Source organism: Poromitra crassiceps (genome assembly GCF_964638095.1).
Source record: "Poromitra crassiceps genome assembly, chromosome: 11".
Taxonomy (NCBI): domain Eukaryota; kingdom Metazoa; phylum Chordata; class Actinopteri; order Beryciformes; family Melamphaidae; genus Poromitra; species Poromitra crassiceps.
This window is the reverse complement of record NC_139643.1, coordinates 32,468,803-32,488,802: the sequence shown is the minus strand read 5'-3', so window position 1 is coordinate 32,488,802 and position 20,000 is coordinate 32,468,803. Positions and strand designations below refer to the sequence as shown.

At 46.2% G+C, this 20,000-nt stretch overlaps 4 protein-coding genes across 4 annotated transcripts in view; 2 read left to right on the top strand and 2 right to left on the bottom strand.

The window, feature by feature from the left end:
• Window positions 1-2,487, top strand: part of LOC310785550 (uncharacterized protein) — a 3,028-nt gene extending 541 nt beyond the window's left edge. Inside the window, exon 2 of the mRNA XM_083646669.1 lies at window positions 866-2,487. Within this exon, the coding sequence (XP_083502795.1) occupies window positions 890-1,285 (396 nt within the window). The 5' untranslated portion in view covers window positions 866-889 and the 3' untranslated portion in view covers window positions 1,286-2,487. The remainder of the gene's footprint in view (window positions 1-865) is intronic.
• Window positions 2,488-3,527: 1,040 nt separating this feature from the next.
• wipf3 (WAS/WASL interacting protein family member 3) lies at window positions 3,528-15,518 on the top strand. The gene is made up of 8 exons (XM_083646658.1): window positions 3,528-3,895; window positions 6,531-6,625; window positions 9,290-9,428; window positions 10,488-10,652; window positions 10,875-11,681; window positions 12,513-12,650; window positions 13,252-13,353; window positions 13,919-15,518. Exons 2-8 carry the CDS (start codon window positions 6,548-6,550, stop codon window positions 13,957-13,959), a joined length of 1,470 nt encoding a protein of 489 aa, XP_083502784.1. The 5' UTR covers window positions 3,528-3,895; window positions 6,531-6,547; the 3' UTR covers window positions 13,960-15,518.
• A 25-nt stretch (window positions 15,519-15,543) lies between these two features.
• Window positions 15,544-18,272, bottom strand: LOC310785548 (peptidyl-prolyl cis-trans isomerase FKBP14-like). Its single transcript, XM_083646667.1, has 4 exons — window positions 18,042-18,272; window positions 17,499-17,650; window positions 16,838-16,965; window positions 15,544-16,444 (listed from the first exon to the last, which is right to left on the bottom strand). Exons 1-4 carry the CDS (start codon window positions 18,233-18,235, stop codon window positions 16,286-16,288), a joined length of 633 nt encoding a protein of 210 aa, XP_083502793.1. The 5' UTR covers window positions 18,236-18,272; the 3' UTR covers window positions 15,544-16,285.
• A 1,133-nt stretch (window positions 18,273-19,405) lies between these two features.
• The window catches only part of LOC310785547 (uncharacterized protein), a gene marked incomplete at both ends in the record, with an annotated part of 9,276 nt that continues 8,681 nt past the window's right edge, over window positions 19,406-20,000 (bottom strand). The window contains 2 exons of the mRNA XM_083646666.1: window positions 19,406-19,475; window positions 19,587-19,689. Of these exons, the coding sequence (XP_083502792.1) occupies window positions 19,406-19,475; window positions 19,587-19,689 (173 nt within the window). The remainder of the gene's footprint in view (window positions 19,476-19,586; window positions 19,690-20,000) is intronic.

The window sequence follows — 20,000 nt, the reverse complement described above, 5'->3', positions numbered from 1 at the left end:
TCTAAATCTGAATACGTTTATTGCCATAGTGCCCTCTTTTTTTAACAGGCCTAAATGTATATTATTATTCAAACATGAAGTTGGCTGATGGTTGTAACGATGATGATGGTGGTGAGGTTAAGGATGAAGATATGAATGATGATGAGTGCTAGGAGGGTGGATGAGAATGATGATGCAGGTTCCAGGGTTTATAACCAAGATGTAGCAGTAGTGCACAAATAGATTTCAGAGGAGGCTTTCAGAGGAGTATGTTGTAGGAATCGTATGCTGTTTTGCTTGACCATAAATGAGAGAGAGTGAGGATGACAGTAGGGATGCACTGATTGTGAAATTCTGGACCGATACCTATGTTTAAAATAACTTTGGCCAATAGCCGATGCAGATGTGTTTGTTTGTTTGTTTGTTTTGTGTTGTTATTCATTCCCACAACAAAGAAATCTTCATTATAAACAAATAACTAAACTTTTTCAGTCCTTCGACTATCTTTGAATGGGCACAAAAATTCAATCTGACAAATTTATGAAACAACCTTTAATATAACCTTCTTTCACATGAGAGATCAACATGTGCCATTGCCATCGGTGAATGTCATCTAATTTGCAGATAGGCCGATGGCAGTCCACAAGGCAGATATCAGTGATACCGATCTACAGCTGGCCGATATATCAGTGCATCATAGGTGACAGGAAAGACGGAGGAGAAAACGGATGAGGCCACTGAGCCAGCAGATGCTCCACCAGGAGATGCAAAGTTTTGGCTGAATTACAGGCCTCACAGAGGAAATGACACCGGCAACAGTGATATTGACGAAGAGAACATCTTAACCACAGCTGAATTAATGATGAACTTTGTTGTTGTTGTACAGCTCCAGTTCCCTCCCCAGTGAAAGATGGCCGAGCGGACCCCATGGTGGTGGCCATTTTTTGGGAAGAGGAAGAGCGGAGGCTCCAAAGACACAGGCGGGTCCCAGACTCCTGGCCCTGACTTTGACCCTTTCGCACCACGGGCCGAAAAGGCCAAAGACCCTGTCACCACCTCCAAGACTCCCAGCGACCAGTCCCCAGCTCAGACCCAACCAGGACGATCCGAGTCCGGCAAAAACACCAGCGACGACACCTACGATGACTCCCACCTGGAGTCAGTCTTCAATGAGCAGACATGTCGCAGAAACATGAGGGTGTCACGCTCAGGTCGCTTCAAGGAGAAGCGCAAGGTGCGCTCGAGCCTTCCTATAGAGGAGAAAGAGACAGACATGGTGACCTCTGGGAAAGAGGACCTACGGTGACGGGGAGAAGGAGGTGATGGGAGATGATGATGAAGATCAAAGACTGCTTCAGGAGTGAGAGTGTTAATATATGAAGACTGCTTCACACAGCCTAGGCATACCACAAGGTCTATGTTGATATGATGGTGGTGATGATGAAGACAGCAAACACCATTCTAACTTAATAGCCTAAAATTGCATGAAGGAGGTCATCTGACAGATGATTAAATAACACAAGAAGTATCTTTAGGACATTTGGGCACCCATATGCAGCTGTTTTGCATGTTGCATGGACTTGTGCAAGACGGCCACAGTAACACATTTGAAGTGACTTGATAATGAAGTAGATTTGTTCTATATAATGGTAATGCTTACAGAACCATTGGGCAAACGATATCTCATAATCAAATCTCAGAACTAGAGGTAGGAATGTACCCTCTGTTTCAGTCATGGACAGTGTCATCATTAGCTTGGTAAACCAGCCAGTCACGTGGACGAAAGGAAATGTAAGTTCACGTGACCGGCTGGTTTACCAGGCTATGTCATCATCACTGGACAACTGATTTACAGACCTACCAGCCTTCTATCTGCAACTACCTGCTAATCATAGCATGTCATTTTCTGTCAGTTCACAAGACAAATAGTGAGATACACTCCAGGAAGTTATTGTTCACAAGATGTTTAGGCTACATTATTTGTGTAATGGCATTAATATAATTTAATAATGAAGGATATAATATAATGTATATTATTATCATGTTTATTTTACAACACTTTTACAGAACATTTGTTTGATTATAAAGGGTTAGAAGGATGCTTATGAAGGTGTAAATGATTCCATTATTGTGTGTAGAGAATTCAGTCCACAGGGTAAATTACAGAAAACCTACGAGCAGCTTTTAGTCACATGCACACGTTTACTAAGGATGGGAAGGAGTGACTTGTTGCCAGCTAAATGCCTACATGGCACCATATGATGCATTAATGAAGGATGATATCCAGGAGTGTTTTACAACAGATCCTCCTAAAGCTACTGACATTGAACTGAATGTTGTAATATTCAGCTGGACATTGAGTCAAATACAGATATATGTGGCCAAGTAAGGAAGTACAAACCCAGCCAGTGATGTGGTTTGCTTTGTAGTACATGACACTGCTCTATTTTGGATCATCTGTGCATACTTTTAATGAAGGCAAAACAGGATAGATCAATAAATACTGCAAATGCCATATTTGAGTTTGTGTGTGTAAAATGTGCATGTGTACTGTAGCCTATGTCTCTCCCAGTGCAATAAGGCCTCAACCTGGCAAGGAGGCCGAGTGCATGATTGTCACGTCTGAGCAAAGCAATTACATCAAATTAGTGTCATTTATTACAGTTGTATAAACTGTCAACCTCAGGCCCGTAAATCATACTGTTCTGACTGTCATTTAGAGGGAGGAGCTTCCCTTTGCCAGTGCATTCCTTTGTTGCTGTTGAGATTTGGGGTGTGTGTGTGTGTGTGTGTGTGTGTGTGTGTGTGTTTGTTTGTTTGAGGTAAACTGTGTTGTGCTCAATTGTTTTTGTAGTGCTGTTTTTTGTGACATAACTGCATTGTGTGTGTGTGTGTGTGTGTGTGTGTGTGTGTGTGTGTGTGTGTGTGTGTGTGTGTGTGTGTGTGTGTGTGTGCGTGCGTGCGTGCGTGCGTGCGTGCGTGTTTGTGTGTGTGTGTGTGTGTGTGTGTGTGTGTGTGTGTATGATCACTGTATTTTTCTTTATGTAACAGGTTAATGATTGATGCAAACATTATGATTCCAAGAAATTCATTTACAACTCTTAATACCTACAGCAATAATAATGTAATGGCGTATTTTCAACACAGGAGGGCGAAGATGCGCTGATCACACTGTGGAAGAATAGAATAGAATAGAATAGAATAGAATAGAATATAATAGAATAGACAACTTCCACTGACCTTCAGGTGCTGCTGCTGGGCACAGAGAATTCACCTGTGCTGACAGCTTTGCACCTGCCCTAACCAGTTCTCATGCATGCATAATGCTTATTTTATTCCGCAGGTGCCGTGTAACTTAAGTTTGGGGAAAGTTCCTTGGCAACTGCAACACGAAGGAAGCCGATAAAACCGAGCACTGCCTCTTGATGGCCATTGGTCAGGGTCTGCGTGTGGAGCGGTAAGGTGTGGCCTGTGGCTGTGCTGTCCGCCTCCAGTGCGCTCACAGGAGGGCAGCGCGTCAACAAGGACCAGAAGACACATGAAAGAGAGCATTGTGCCAGACCAGTTTTGCACGTTTTAGGGTTTCCCGTTTGGATTTGCAACTATTAAGCGAAATGGAAACTTTCTAACAACTTTCTGGAACTTCACAAGGACTTTGGTGTTTTGTTTTTTTGCTATCTTTTTCTGGGCGAGAGCTACTGCTGAAGACGCTCGTCCTGCGGGTTTACTAATTGACAAACCAAATGCCAATATTGCTGTCTGATCAATGTAACGGTGTCCTCGTTTGACTAAAAATAACTTGGGGATGGGGAACGCTGGCCATGCCAGGAGCACACTATGAGGCCAGTCCGCTGCGCTCCAGCTCACTGACGCGTAATTTCGCTGCATACAGGTGGATTTCTGCTATTATCTGAAGGTAAGCCAGACTGAACTGTAGGCTAATCCTTAACTTGACTTAAACGTTGTACGTTTCCTTTCTACAAGCCTATAATTTGTCTAGATGTGGCCCTGACATGTTTGGAATAACGGACTGACTGACTGGCTGACAGTCTGACAGCTGATTTAACAGGGCACCACCTTGTGTCTTGTTCATTACATTATAGGCATCAAATGCACATGGCTCTTGTTTCACGGGACTTTTCTATTGTGGTTGACAGTCAGGGATCCAGCAAGTGTTGGGGAAACTAGCCTACTTTAAAACTAGTTTACAAAACTACTAGCCTACATCACAATGAAAAGTTAAACACTAGCCTACTCAATGGAAAAGAAGAAAACAAACTAAAATAGGCTATAGCCTGCTTTCAAAAAAGGCTAGTTCAACTACATCCAAACTAGGCCTACATCACGAGAAATTATCACAATGTGAGTCTAAACATGACCAAAAGTAAAGTAGGCTATATAGTTCACCACTGAAAACATTTGTAATTGTAGTTCAACTACTGCAAATTGTACATAGTTAACTATACTCTCCGGTTTTGTCTGACCTGTTCCAACCCCCCCGTACGCACGCACACACACACACACACACACACACACACACACACACACACACACACACACACACACACACACACACACACACACACACACACACACACACACACACACACACACACACATACACACACACACACACACACACACACACTATTTGCTCTTGCAGGTATAACATTGAACAGAAAGAGTGACAGTTAATTGTGTCTTTGTAAATCCGGCGCTCACAATTGGAGTTTCAGTTGAAGCTGCATGGTGCAAGGCAGCAAAAGCTGAGGAAATTGCGTCCTGGGAGGAATGAGGCTTTTCACTATTATTTCACTACAGAAGTTTGTTTGAATGTATATGGGTGCTTGTTTTGATCATAGGTTGCACACTGTCCACAGTGTTACCCTCTCATTTACAGTAGGACATTCATTCAATTCTGTCATAAGTAACAGTAACAATCCTGTCAGGTGGGGTGTTCATTGGGGCACATTCTTATCAAAAGTCGAATCTATTTGGGGGTCCCTGAGATGAACAAGCTTGGGAACCCCGCGTCTAGGCTATACATGTAGCAGTTGGCGGTGTCCGCTGCTGGGCTGGGTGTCCCATCGGGTTTCTTTGCTTTAGGGAGAGAACAAGGACTATTACAGGTCAAAGGGCAACACAGAGGAACTGTTGTGAGGGTCGAATTTACTCACAGTCCCCCACCTGTTCTGCTAGAGCTCAGCCAACTGTTGGCCAGTGCTGCCATCTTTCAAGATCACCATTGGCTGTGCCACAGCAGCTGCCTGACACAGATATGAAGATAGAAATAGCAACGGATAGCCTAGCCTGCCAGTTGCATGCACGGCAAGCACATGTAAACACGCAGAAAGAGGAGCAGCAGACAGGGGTCCCCATCATTTAACATGAGAGTGAGACCTCAGGCCAGCGATATGGAAAAACAAAAACAGGTTGTGTTCTGCGTTTCATTAAATTGTTATAGAGTCTGGCCAGCCCAAATTCCACTGAGTATCATTTAAATGTGAACAGACCTCAGACTCTTTTCACTCCTTCAATCCCATGCAAGACAGCTCCACAAGAATTTATGATGTCATGAACTTGGGTGGAGGGCTTAGTGATTGTCAGTATCATCGTGGCTCAAGGGCTTAGCTGAGTTTGCGAGAACCATATTGACGCTGTGATAAGCATGAACTACTTTCACCTTGTTTTGATAGGACGTTGCATGGAGTTACAGTATAATGCTTATCACTTTGTTTCAAGCTTTTAAAGGTGTACTATGCAACTTTTCTTTTAGGGCCCTTCAAATGTAAACAGCTCGGACAGAGTTCTTGATACAAGGAATATCAGTTTATAAGAGCTAAAAAGGAGTTTTAGATGTACTTGAAATCCATAAACGGTTTGTTTACATTCGTATCATTTGTAAACATGGAAAACAGTATTGTGTTTTGAGTGATAACAATTAAAAGAGCACACATTGTCCATCTAGAAGTACTACTCTTCAAGAATATCAAGATGCAAAAAAGAAAAAGGTTTGTTTATGTTTGAAAGGACCTAAACATGTTGTATAGTATACCTTTAATTACCTAACCACTTGCCACTGATGTTTATATCCACAAGACATCCTCTACAAAGTTGCATCACTCCGCATGTTCCTGAAGAGTTTCCTCGCTGTGTTTTCCATTCAGCTATCTCCAAACTGCAGCAAAGGCATTTGGGTGACGAGGGACTGAAGGTTAGGGGTCCATTACTTTCCACACAACACGCACCATTGTTCTTCTCCTCAGCCCCGCCACCGGGCATTGTGGGAAGAAGAGGAGGAGGGGGGTGGTCTCAGATTTCCCCAGAGAGGAAGACGCGCTCGCTGTTTCCTGTTTTGCACCGCCGGGTGGTGAAAGCTGTTCCTGTTCAGGGAAGAGCAGAGGAGGTCGCCAAGTTTGCCCCTCTTCACAGTAGCGGCTTCTGTAAAAATAAATAAATAAATCGAATCCTCAGTCGCAGATGGGGGATGGGGTCTATGCTTTGTCTCCAGTTGCCACGGGTATTTATAGGGTGTGCATTGTCCTCCGCAGGTATCTGAGGCCGAGGCATGCCCGCACCCCCTCCTCCCCCTCCGCCTCCCCCCGCACCCCCTCCACCACCCCCGCCAAGCGCTGCCCTGCCACAGGTAAGACTGTGTTCACACAGGGTTCACGCACACACACACACACACACACACACACACACACACACACACACACACACACACACACAAACACACACACACACACACACACACACACACACACACACACACACACACGCACACACACACTTTGAAAGCAATTCCTTTGATGCTGTAAAACCCCACCTGTCTGGTATGCCAAGTGGCTTGTTATGACACAAGATGAAAATAATGTGCAAATAGTATGTCTGTCTCAAGTCTGACATGGTTACACACAAGTTACATAACTGCCCTACAAACTAGAAATAACCACCTCGCAGTCGTATGCCTCTGCCAACAAGTCAAGTTGCAGTTTACATCTGTCTGTCCAGACTCATAAAATATAATAGTACTAGTGAAGACTTTGAAGGAATTTAATAAAAGGTATTACGTGTTTTTTTTGGCTAAATGGAAATTATCACTATGACACGTATGATTCCAGTGAATAATTTCCAGTGAGAAACATGTTGTCTTCACTCAGAGACAATTCTTTACAGAGGACTGATAGAGAGCTTTGGCACATGGTACAACGACAATCACCTTGAGCTTGTGGTGGACTACCAGAGGAACAAGACCTGAGCTTGTGGTGGACTACCAGAGGAACAGGACCTGGGGGCGGCTGTAGCTCAGGAGGTAGAGCAGGTCATCCACTAATCGCTTTGGATAAAAGAGGTCGGTGGTTCGATTCCCGGCTCCTTCAGTCTGCATGTCGAAGTGTGCTTGGGCAAGACACTGAACCCCAAATTGCTCCCGTTGGTGTGCCAGCACCCTGCGTGGTAACCTGCCGCCATCGGTGTGTGAATGGGTGAATGTACCTACTGACTGTAAAGCGCTTTGGATAAAAGCGCTATATAAATGCAGGCCATTAGGACCTGAGCTTGTGGTGGACTACCAGAGGAACAGGACCTGAGCTTGTGGTGGACTACCAGAGGAACAGGACCTGTCCTGGTTGTCATCCAGGGAAAGGAAGTGCAGAAGCTGGACTCATAGTATTGACTGGAGGTATCTCTGGGATCCAAATCAATATAGATAATGTGATTATTAGGTCAACCCAAAGGATTTTGGTGTCTGCAAAAGTAAGCGACAGCACTTCCACCGTTTTTGTAGAATGACCCAAGATCGTTTTCTCAGCTCGGTTAAGCAAAACATTATGATGCCACAGTGAAGTTGACCTTTGAACTTTAAATAATAATAGTCGCCTAATTAGCGTATGCATGCGCAAAAACATATTTTGTGAGGTCACAGTGACTTTGACCTTCGACCATCAAATTATAATTCATCCTTGAGTCCAAGTGGACATTTGTACCAAATTGAAGAAATTCCCTCCAGGCGTTCCTGAGATTCCGTGTTAACGAGAATGGGATGTACGGATGGACAAGCTGAAAACATACTGAACACGCTGTTGCTGGCGGAGGCATAAAAGGGAGTAACTTCAGTCTTGGTATAAAAAAAAGGAAGATATTTAGACAATTTGTATGTTGCTATTAGATTATTTGTTTGGACATAAATACAACTTTAAAGCCAAGATTTCTCAGTTTCAGTTTTCGAGTACCGGTAGTTGCTGCCTTTGGCCTTTGTACACTTAGATAAATGCTATCTCTCTCTCTCTTCCTGTCCCCCTCTCCCTCTCTCGAACCCTTTCCCTAACTCTCTCGCCCTCTCTCTCTCTCACACACACACACACACACACACACACACACACACACACACACACACACACACACACACACACACACACACACACATACAGTACCCACTCTCTCTCATGCCATTGTAAACACTCACTCATGTCCTTCTCATTGACCGTCAACCAAACACCTGAGGTTATTTACATTATTGATTAGAGGTACAGTTACACACACGCATGCATACACACACACACACACACACACACACACACACACACACACACACACACACACACACACACACACACACACACACACACACACACACACACACACACACACACACACACACACACAGAGGGGGGCAGACAGCAAACACTCAGGTGTAGTGTTTCCATGGCTGGCTCACAGTGTCCTCATGTTAAATGAGATGCCTGGGCAAATGCAGCACATGTCACACTGCTGAGATGAATAGGGCTGAGATGGCTCCTGGATCGGGACACCTCCAGAGGTCTCTGATCTCTGAGAGGGTCCTCGGGAGTCCCCAGCAAAATTAGGGATAGTTTAATTTCAGTATAATTTAATTCGCTAGAAATTAAAACGGTGGTGGTCGGAAGTGCAAAGCATAATGTACAAGGGTATTGGGGCATATTTTATATATATAAGAGAGAAATTTCACATCAAAACCACTGTTATTGAGTCTTATTAAAGAAAATTACTATAGAAATCTGTTTCCACAGCTCTAGCCAAGCGATTTCCCTTCGTTACGCTTAAGGTTATTCATCATCTTGACTCGTAGAGTCTAGACTGAAGTGCTGAGGTGAATCTGAGGAGATGATGCCTGTGTTTGTTTACCATGCCACTGTGTCTCACCTACCTCTTTACTGAAAGGGACAAAAAACCTAATTACTTTGCAACTCTTTAGCATCTTGCCATGGTGGTCCAAAACACTCACGCCACTTTCAGCTAACGGCTCCCTCTTTCTCTGTCCGTGTGACAGCCTCGGCTGGATCCTCCTAAACTACAGTCCGCTGGAGGAGGAGGAGGTGGCCGGAATGCCCTGCTGGCTGACATCCAGATGGGAGCCAAGCTCAAGAAAGTCACGCAGGTCAACGACCGCAGTGCCCCCATGGTGGACAGTAAGAGCAACTCACTCACACACGCGCACACACAGATATACACACACAGATATACACACACAGTCTCAGTTTAGATTCTAAATCATACTCACATGCGGCTAGTGTCCCTGACTGTGAGTCATTCTCACATGGGACAAGGAGGGAGGGGAAGAGAGAGAGAGAGAGAGAGAGAGTATAATAGTGTGTTTATATGTTAAGATGCAAAAAAAGGTGTGTCAGGAGATGTGGAAGTAAAGATAAAGGCTAAGAGAGAGAGAGAGAGAGAGAGAGAGAGAGAATGACCAACACAGTCTCACAGAAAATTGTAAAATAGCAACGTTGGAATGGCAGAAGCAAAGTAAACAGGAGAGGAGAAGATAGTTTTCATTTGTGTGTAGTTCATAGGGAGCTGGGCAGATTTTCTTTTAGCTCAAGGTTGCTCTGGGTGACACAAACAAACACCCACCCAGCCGCCCACCCACCCACCCACGCACGCACGCAGGCACGCAGGCACGCACGCACGCACGCACGCACGCACGCACGCACGCACGCACGCACGCACGCACGCACGCACGCACGCACGCACGCACGCACGCACGCACACACACACACACACACACACACACACACACACACACACACACACACACACACACACACACACAGAAAACCAAGTGCACACTTCAGGAAGGAATGCCCAATAGCAGATAAGAATGTAGGCAGAGTAGGATGTCACTAGTATAGCCTACTGTAAACGGTGGCAAAGACAATAGACAGTCTGCGCGTACATCACCACTATACACTGGTGAAGTAGTGAAGGACATCAAAAGTAAGACAAAAACTTAATATCGTAGTTGGTGAATATTTTCCAGCTTTACAGGACAACTAACTCCCTTATTTTCCAGATCAACGACCTGCTGTGTTTTGAAAATGAAAACTAGGAAATCTACCAAATCTATGAAAACTGCCATGTATAACGAATCAAAATCAGAGTTTTGCGGTTGTGACGTGACAACAACAAGTTCATAATCTTATTTCAGAGTCATCATATTAACTTGTAATATACATGTTGTTCCCCAGAGCCCAAGCCTAGTGCTGGAGATGTATCCAGCAGTGGTGGGTCTTCTCAGGGCTCATCAGGAGGGGTGTCACCTGTGGATCGACCCTCTCTGGGAGGGCTCTTCGCTGGGGGGTTCCCCACTCTCAGGCCCATAGGGCAGAGAAATGCAGCGGGCAAGACCCTAGGTTGGTAGAATATTTCCCCCCTGGTCGTGCTACACCTCTACGTTTTCTGTCTGCATTTTGTCATCGCACTGACCTTCTGTTTTACTGCTGTGTGTGTGTGTGTGTGTGTGTGTGTGTGTGTGTGTGTGTGTGTGTGTGTGTGTGTGTGTGTGTGTGTGTGTGTGTGTGCGTGCGTGCGTGCGTGCGTGCGTGCGTGCGTGCGTGCGTGTGCGCGCCCTGCAGTCTCTCGCTCCAGCTCGTCGGCAGCATTGAGGCCCCTGTGGAACCCGCCCACCTCGGCAGACCCCGGTGGCGGCATCCCGGAGAGAGGAGGGAGCTCCGCCCACCGCCCCCTCGCCCCCTCTGCTTCTGCCCCCCCCTCCCCCTCTCACGGCCGCAAGCACCCCCCTCCCGCCCCAGCCTCCCCTCCCCCACCGCCTCCCCCAACCCCTACCTCTGCTCCCCCCCCTCCCCCACTGCTTCCCCCGGCCCCTTCCTCCGCTCCCCCCCCTCCCCCACTGCCTCCCCTGGCCCCTTCCTCCGCCCCCCCTCCTCCCCCTCCGCCACCCCCCTCCTCTGCCCCCCCTCCCCCGCCTCTGGCCTTCCAGGACCGGCCAGCCAGTGGCAGGCCTCCGCCTCTCCCCACCTGCCCTCCCCCTCCTCCCCCGGCCCAGATCACCAAGCCCACCTGGCTCCCCATCCAGCACGCCCACCTCGCCCAGCCATCCCCCCCTCCCCCACCCCTGCCCGCCATGCCTTCCTCCTCCGTCCCGGACCGCTCCTCGGGCTACTTCTACTACCCCCCGGCCCCGTCGCCCCCCGTGCTCCCCCCCGAACCCTGCTCCAGGTTCCCCGTGCTGCGGGACAGTCCGCTGGGGCCGCCTCCGCCCCCTCCCCTCCCCGCCTCCTTCACCCCCAGCTGCCCGTCCACCCTGCCCCCTCCCCCGCCCAAGGTGTCCCCGGTGGCGACCCTGGCCATGCGCTCCCTGCCGCCCTCGTACCCCTGCACCGCGCCCACGCGACGGCCGCCCGCTGTACCCAGAAGTGCAGGTAGGGTGGGCAGCGGGACGAGGGGAGGAATTACAAATATTCATTTCCCAGATGTATTTACTTAGGCCGTGTTCACACTTCTCCCCTTCTTTCAAAGTGCCACTGATTTCTGTACATTAAAGTCAATGGGAAGTGGTTAAGGTGGCTACTTTTAAAAACACGATTACAACTGGCAATGTTTTTTAACAGAGAAGGTTGGGATCACTAAGAGATGTTTTTGTCATGTTCAAGAGCAGCTGCAAGCACTGCTAGAAGGGCACAAGGAGCGTTACACAAATAATGTTACTATGCAACACATAGTTTGTCAACGACTTGCAAGCTATCTAATTAGCATTAGGCCGCCAACCTGAAGTCAAAATGGGGATACTGTTACCTGACATCCTCCAAGGGAGAACAGAGCATTATCATATCATGTCACATTCCAGGGAAGCTCCCTGTCACTGTAACACGATTGGAGGAGATGCTTGCTTACCATGACCAAAACATTACGGAAATAACGGAAAAGTTGCAGCCATTTTCAAACAATCCTACGTGACAAGAAAAGTTTTGAACTTTTATCAACAATGTGCACTGACTAATCACACACAAAAGAAGAGGCAGGGTTTTTGTGATAGGCACTTGAGAGTTTACAACAACAACCAAAATGAAAATGGAGCAAACACCAGTATATAAACTGTCAGTCGTTGTTACTACTAGCAATCTGTAATAGATCTGTAATCGATGATATCAGTTAGCATGCCAGCCAGAGCAGCAGATTGAAATATGTTCTTCAATGTAGAAGTGATGATGTGTGACCCTCCTCTGATGTGATCCTGTCCCCCGCGGTGACAGGTGTGGGTCGGTTGGCTCCGCCTCCCGCTCCGCCGGCCCGCTCCCCCTCCACTGAGCTGTCCAGCCGCATTCCTCCGCCTCCTCCACCCCCGCCCCTGCCCCCGTCCAGCCTCAGGAACGGACACCTGCACAGCCTGGGTGAGACTGTGTGTGTGCCTACGTGTTCAGTGTGTCCCATTCACTTATAATGGTAACACAGAATATTTTCCATTGCATTTACATGTTAGGTTTCTTACATTTCTGGTTTCTTTAGTCTTCCGTGACAGCAAACGGATTATCTTTGCGTTGTGGACTGTTGGTCAGCTCAAAAGAAGACATTTGACGATGTTACCTTGGGCTTTGGAGAAATGTTCTTTTCTCGCCATTTTGTGACCTTTGATCGACCAAACACGAATCGATTAGTCAATAAAATAATCAACAGATTAATAAATAATGAAAATAATAGTGAGTTGCAGCCCTATCCTGTGACCATAGAACGATCTTGATCACGTTCTTGAAGAACTAGGAAGCAAATGGGAATAGAGAGGGGGGGTCATTCAGTGGGAAGAAGGTGACATGAGGCATTTGATAAAGAGATGAGTTTTCAGCCTGCGATGGGCAGATTGCTGTCCTGACTGGAGCGGGAAGCTCCTTCCACCATTGTAGAACCAAGAGGGAATAGTAGTCTTTTGTGTTTGTCTGAGAATGAGGGTAAGACAAAATGGCGCCCTCTAACTGCATCTCTGCTCTATGCCTGTAGATGACTTTGAGTCCAAGTTCCAGTTCCACCCAGTAGAGGATTTACCCCCGCCTGATGAGTTCAAGCCCTTCCCTCGGATCTACCCCAGCAAAGAAAACAGAGGTAGCAGCACAGTCTTCCCACCACTACTATACTATACTACACTACTATACTACACTCACATACTACACTCACATACTATACTCACATACTATACTCACATACTATACTCCCCCACGGGTTTGCTTTCATTTTCTCCCCAACTGTACCTGACCAATTCTCCTTGCTGTCCTGGACATTGCTCCACCCCCTGTGCCGATCTGGGGAGAGCCGTAGACTAGCACATGCTTCCTCCGTACATGCCAGCTGCTTCTTTTCACCTGACAGCGAGGAGTTTCACCGGCAGGACGTAGCGCATGGGAGGATCACGCTATTCCCCCCAGTTCCCTGCCCGAACCGGCACCCCGACCGACCAGAGGAGGCACTAGTACAGCGACCAGGACTCATACCCCACCGGCCTCCCACCCGCAGACACGGCCAATTGTGTCTGTAAGAAGGTCTGACCAAGCCGGAAGTACCGCTGCCGGGAATTGAAGCCGGGTCTCGCCGGTGGTAGGCGAGTGCTTTTACCTCCACAACACACACAGTCACCCCATCTATTGAGTTTCCTCTTCCTCTTCCCTTACAGTGAATCCCAAACCACCTGGGATGAGGACACACCTCCGATGAGTCAGGGCCTCACCCTGTTCCTCGTCCCCCACACACAGCAAGCAGTTCCACTCAAACTTCCTCTTCTCCTCCACTCTGGGAATGAAGACGGGAAGCTGATGAGAGAAACAGCGACGAGCAAGGCCATGGCCTGTTTGCTTTGGATGCAGACTCTGCCTATTGTGTGTGCTGAACGTACCACAAATTGGGCCATTTAGCGTGCGTATTTGTGTGCGTGTGTGTGTGTGTGCGTGTGTGTGCGCATGCGCGTGCGTGCGTAGATGCATGCATGTGAGTGTCAAACTGGGTCCCGCCTTATACTGACTATGTGACCTCTAACCTTTTCCAGTGTGGAATGTTTTGAATGTGTGTGAGAGGAGGACTCTCCCTACAGTGCTCTCTCTCTTTAACTCACACGCATAGGCTACACACACACACACACACACACACACACACGCAGTCGCGCACACATGCACGCACTACAGAAATCCAAGGACAATGTCTTCCAGTCGCTAAATGTAACTTGACTCTATAAACAGAATTTAGAGACCCATTTTTAGGCATTGAAATAATATCGTATTATGAATCGATAGATATCCATAATTGAGACTGCACTGCTCTGCTCTGTCTTGTGATATTGTAGCACTTCTGTTGTCCAGGCCAGACGCTCTCTTGCACGTGCAGTTTGAAGCCGGTTAAATGTCCTTCCCAGAGGGACGTGTGTAATTGTGGTCCCTCAGCTTCCACAGTGTTGAAGCGATAAGATGCTCATTAAGTGGCACTGCAGCATTACACTGCAGGCACACATGTTTGACAACATGCTCAAATGTTTTCCCAAGTGTCTTTACTGTAAATGGATCCTCCGCTCCTCCAGCCAGACGGTCCTCTTGAGAAGATAATAGTGGTTTCCTTTGCTGTGGGAATTCACAGATCTACTGCCTGTGGCCAATAGTAGACTATGAGGCCATTTACACCTGGCATTAACATGCGTTTTCTGCCATCAGATTGCAATCCGATTGTATTTTATCACTTCAGCCTGATTCCATTTACACCTGGCACTAACATGCGTTTTGGCCGATCAGATTGCAATCCTTCTTCAATGCGTTTTGGGGGTGTTTACACCTGTACTTTCAAGTGATAAAATACAATCGGATTGCAATCTGATGGCAGAAAACGCATGTTAATGCCAGGTGTAAATGGCCTCTTAAAACCTGCTCAGTTCAACACTTGTGTGAAAATCAAATTGCAAGTGGACACTTTGTAACCATTCACTTGTTCAGCAGCAAGGGTTCGTTAATAATTGTACATAATAGTGCTGCCTCTACGTGTTTGTCTGATCTTTTTTTTTATAAGCAACAAATGAGTCCAGAAGTGTAAAAGAAAATGTAACATGTTACTTCAGGACTCTTGACGGTGTATTTTTATTATGTCATATTGAAGAGTTACGTTTTGTCTGTTAAATGAGTGTGGTTTACTCACCGTTTCATTTCCCTCAATGTATTACTGTAACAGACACTAACACTTGTTAAGACAGTGCCACCTGCTGCTTCAATGTGAAAAGTATTATGGGGTGCAGCCACAAAATAAACCACTGTATTTTGGGTTTGTTTACAAAGGTTTTATTGACTGCATAATTCATATTAAATCCATGCATTCAAAGATGGACACCTGAAATGACAACCTGCCCTAACACAGAACATCCATTTTGCTAATACGGTAATTTAACTGTCCAAGATGTAGGAATAACACATTTTCAATTTTCAAATTCGATTTTTGGTGTGTTTCAGTTCAGTCAACGTCCAACATTAGCTGTGTAGGCTAGGGGATCTGCTACCACCACAATCATCCAGGACTTTTTGTTGTTCCCTGCAGCCTCAGAAATTTAGTGATGTTGACAATTGCAAACAATCAAAAACTGCTTCTTGAAAAGATAGGACAGATAATTAAATAATAACCGGAACTAATTTTCCTTGCAAACTTTTGAAAAAACGTAAATAAGAAAGTGGAGCTGACCGTGGTCCCAAGAGGAGCAAATATTGGTGGCTTACCATTCAGGAGCTCCTATAGAGGTAAGCACACACACAAAAAAGGCAATAATCTAACAAACTGAAATATCACTGAAAGAAGTACATTAATGATCTCATAGGCTCAAAGAATCCAGCCACACGCAGCTCCACACAGGAGGCTTCACACACACCGCACAAATACAATGGCTTGTATAAAAGTGTAACCTGAGGACATCCTGGCAATTAAACATTTGTTACTCTGCACGGAAGTATTTCCACTTCAAATGGATGAAAAGTGGAGAAGGACACTGAGGGAGTGAGCTGTGCGACAGGGAGGGACTTTAAAGTTCATCGTGTTTGTAAGTGAACTCCCTGGATGATATGAAGCCATCTTTGTTCTCATCCTCTTTGGCAAAGATATCCTCCACCATGCTCTCGTGGTGGGTGTCGTTGGGAGGGTAGCCGTGACGCTCAAACTCCTTCCTCAGGTATACTTTCACCTGGCAGATGGCGGCAGAGAGCAGGACACAATGGAGTGAGACAGATGGAGAGCGAACAGATGGAATGAAGCAACAGAAATAGTATCTCAGTTTCATCCCAACAATACAGGATAACACTATGACAACTTTATATAGTATACAGTATTCTATAATTGCACGGGGGGGGGGGGGGGGGGGTCACATGAAAACATATCTAGAAACTGTTTTGAACTGTTATCTGAATGCTATCTACGTCCCAATTTCACAAAATGATGCAAGCAGCCGCTATAGACAACTATGGAATCGCCTAAATTTTTTCATTTGGACTATATTTATGTAGATAGGTTTGGTGCAGGCTGATGTCAAAATGTTTGCTGGGTGAAAGCATACAAACACAATCCCTCTTGTCCTCACCTCTTCCCTGGAGAGCTTCCAGTCATCGTTGAGGTCCATCTCCTGGAAGGACTCGTGCGACCTGGGGCCATTCCTGATCTCCATCACCTCGATGATGAAGGTCAAGGTGCTCTCAGGTGGGATCTTACCTGACCACAGACAACAACACGACCACAGACAACACAGGGCAGAGGTCAAGTAAAACAGAGTGCACGTTCCTGAGGCATGGCTCGGTACCGAAATACATTTTGTTTGGTTAGTGTCGCACACATCCCATTCACTGTGCCATTCTGAATGAAATATTAAAGAGCGGACGAGCTAGAAAAATAAGTTGGAAGTGCTAAAGAGAAGCAAACCCACACTATTCTAAGTCATTCAAGTGTTTGTGGTTGTGGCGATGGTTAGTTCAGCATATAGATGTTAGCGCTTAGGGTGGTGTGTGCTTACCAGGAAAAAGCATAGCATTGTTCACATGCTCCATGCTGAGAGAAGGTGGACTGATATTAGTGTCTGAAACCCTTCATTCAGCTTGGCAGTCCTAGACAGTGTTTGAACAGTTGTATTAGAGGGATACAATCATGCTTAATGTGGATAATATTACACATTGTACTAGGCAGTGCAATTTCTGTTCCTAACACCACACTGCTGGGAAACGTGTGTGCGCCATTGTGCATGAAGCTACCTCTCCCTGCCTTGCCATAGGCCAGGGCTGGAGGTACGACCAGTGTCCTCTTCTCTCCGGCGCACATGTCCTGTAGGCCTTTATCCCAGCCCTTGATCACTTCCCTGATGCCCAGTGTAAACCACACTGGCTGCTTGTCACCATCGGTACGACTGTGTGGACAGACAGACAGACAGAGACACAGGGGGAGTAGGGTGTCACATTTGTGCACAAGTAAAGTCTTGCAGCGAAAAGTCAGAATGAGTCATTTAAACCAGTGGGATTTAAGAGATGTTGTAGCCCTACTACCGTTTACATCTGGCTTACATTCCACCACCACTCATGCAATGCCAATGCATGATTTGTTACTTCCTTGAGCCGGGGTTGTAACATATGAGGGTACAATCAATCGATCAATCAATCAATCAATCAATAATTTTCACTCACAAGTACACCAAAGTATAAGTTAAAACAATAATGTATGAACTAAAACTAAGGGAACATAATATGACTAGACAACACAAACTACATTAACAAACGAACTTACAGAACCCACCCACTCACCTGGAGTGGAACACTGTACCATTCTGGAAATAGCCCTCATGATGCACGAGCAGAATGTCTCCATACTTGGATTTTCGATGACAGAGGAAAGGTCTGTGCAGAACTTCTATTTTCACCTCGGGGTCAGGCAGCTTCCCCCCGCAGACCAGCGCCAGGAGAGAGGAGCACAGCCAGCACAGCACGGACAGCAGCATTCTGCTGCAGTCACACGTTATGGATCAATAGATACAAAGTTACAAAACATGCAGGGACAACAGGCAAGCGTGCAGTCGGTCCTCCTCTACGTGGCAGTGACGTTTCATCATCAAGTTGTTGCAGGAAGTGTTCACATGATTGGCTGTTTCCCCCTGGAAGCCCCGCCCCCAACCGCCCCCTTCGGCCATCCAGTGCAGTGAATGAAGAGAAAGAAAGGGATTCTGTCATCTTTATTAGTTGATCAGTCAGCTGACAATGCTTTATGTCATTTAGGGACATACTGTACAGATCAGATTGTCACCCAATCAATTCTATAGTATCAGTTTTGATGTCCTTTGGATGGAATTAGATACAACAGTTTTTCCATGCTGCTGCAACAATCACAGTATTATTCTCTTTTTCTGCTGTTGTTATCAATACAACATTCATTTTCATCATGTCTGGTATTGCGGATATGACATTCACTTCAACAGGTCCACACTTTTGGCAAGTATGCTACAATTACAGCATTAGTTAAAGGCAAAACCTACAGCATACAATTGAAAGCAGTCTCCTGTGCACCGAAACATATTCACATGCAATAACACAGCATTGCAGTCACTTCATAAATATATTATATGTCTTATAATACATCACACAGAAATATAAACATTGTCACACCCCTGAATTGCATACTATATATACTACCGGTATAATTGCTTATATTATTGCCTCTTTGGAAATGCCTTATAAGTCGCTCTCTCGCTACAAAATACATTTTTAAGAACACAGCTTATTTCTGCATTAACAGTCAGCAAGTCATTGAGATTACAACTACATTAAATGGTACAGTCATAGTTAAAATGTATTGCCCATATGGCCGCCAGTGCCCATAACAGTGCTGCAGCCGATGGTTTGACACGGTAGCATGGAGCCACTTCCTGAGGCCAATAAAGGAATTCAAACTCCACAGGGGTCAGGGGTCAATCGGTTTTGACTCCCGTGACTTTTCATGGCTCAGAACACAAGAGCTTCACACAAGACCTTTACTCTTTCAGTCCGCCAGCTATCTTCAACACTTCAGTACAAAATCTGAAGTGAAGTATGATGCCCAAAGTTGGAAACGCAGCCGGTAGCCTATAGCTGTCTTTTTTCTCTCTCTTTTTTTGTGGAGGACGGGGGGGGAGGGTTCAGGTGAAATACTTGCAGCCGGTGGAGTCAATGAGGCAAGAGTCGGTGCATCTGAGGTGCCCAAAGGATCTGCAGAAGACACACAGTGATTCATAACATCATGTCCTAGCTAGGTGCACCGAATAGTGGAGAGTGTATGTGTGTGGATTCACTCTGAATAGATGTCGTCAGTGAACGTACCCAGGAAGATAGGATTTGCAGGTCTGGTAACCAAAGTCCTTTCCGTCACACTCTTCCATGCCTTCGTGTCGGTAGCCGTCTCCGCAGAACGCCCACTTACAGTCTGAAGGGAAGGAGGGAAAGAGAGGAGCGATGGGGTAAGAGCAAGCAAGGGAAGGAACAGAGGGGGAGGGAGAGCGAGAGAGAGGGGAGGGGGGAAAAGACATTACTAATTGATTTGGCACTCCTGTGTGTTGCAGTGATGCCAATACAGCATTTTCCTGCTAATTTAATTGAACCGAGAAGTAGAGAGTGAGACAGGTTGACAGAAAGGAAGAGGGTGAGATTAACGATGCTCCAGTAAGGGGCGGGCTTTACTATGTTTACTCTTTTTACCCTCTGCCACACTCTTCCATGCTCTGCAGGGCATTGTGT

What these genes read in the sequence shown, in the direction of transcription:
- wipf3 (XM_083646658.1), top strand. Translation starts at nt 6,548, where the DNA reads ATGCCCGCACCCCCTCCTCCCCCTCCGCCTCCCCCCGCACCCCCTCCA. An exon ending in CAAGCGCTGCCCTGCCACAG is followed by an intron (nt 6,626 to 9,289) that starts GTAAGACTGTGT and finishes TCCGTGTGACAG; the next exon opens with CCTCGGCTGGATCCTCCTAA. An exon ending in TGCAGCGGGCAAGACCCTAG is followed by an intron (nt 10,653 to 10,874) that starts GTTGGTAGAATA and finishes CGCGCCCTGCAG; the next exon opens with TCTCTCGCTCCAGCTCGTCG.
- LOC310785548 (XM_083646667.1), bottom strand. Translation starts at nt 18,235, where the DNA reads ATGCTGCTGTCCGTGCTGTGCTGGCTGTGCTCCTCTCTCCTGGCGCTG. An exon ending in CTATGGCAAGGCAGGGAGAG is followed by an intron (nt 16,966 to 17,498) that starts GTAGCTTCATGC and finishes GTCTGTGGTCAG; the next exon opens with GTAAGATCCCACCTGAGAGC. An exon ending in GGAAGCTCTCCAGGGAAGAG is followed by an intron (nt 16,445 to 16,837) that starts GTGAGGACAAGA and finishes GCCATCTGCCAG; the next exon opens with GTGAAAGTATACCTGAGGAA.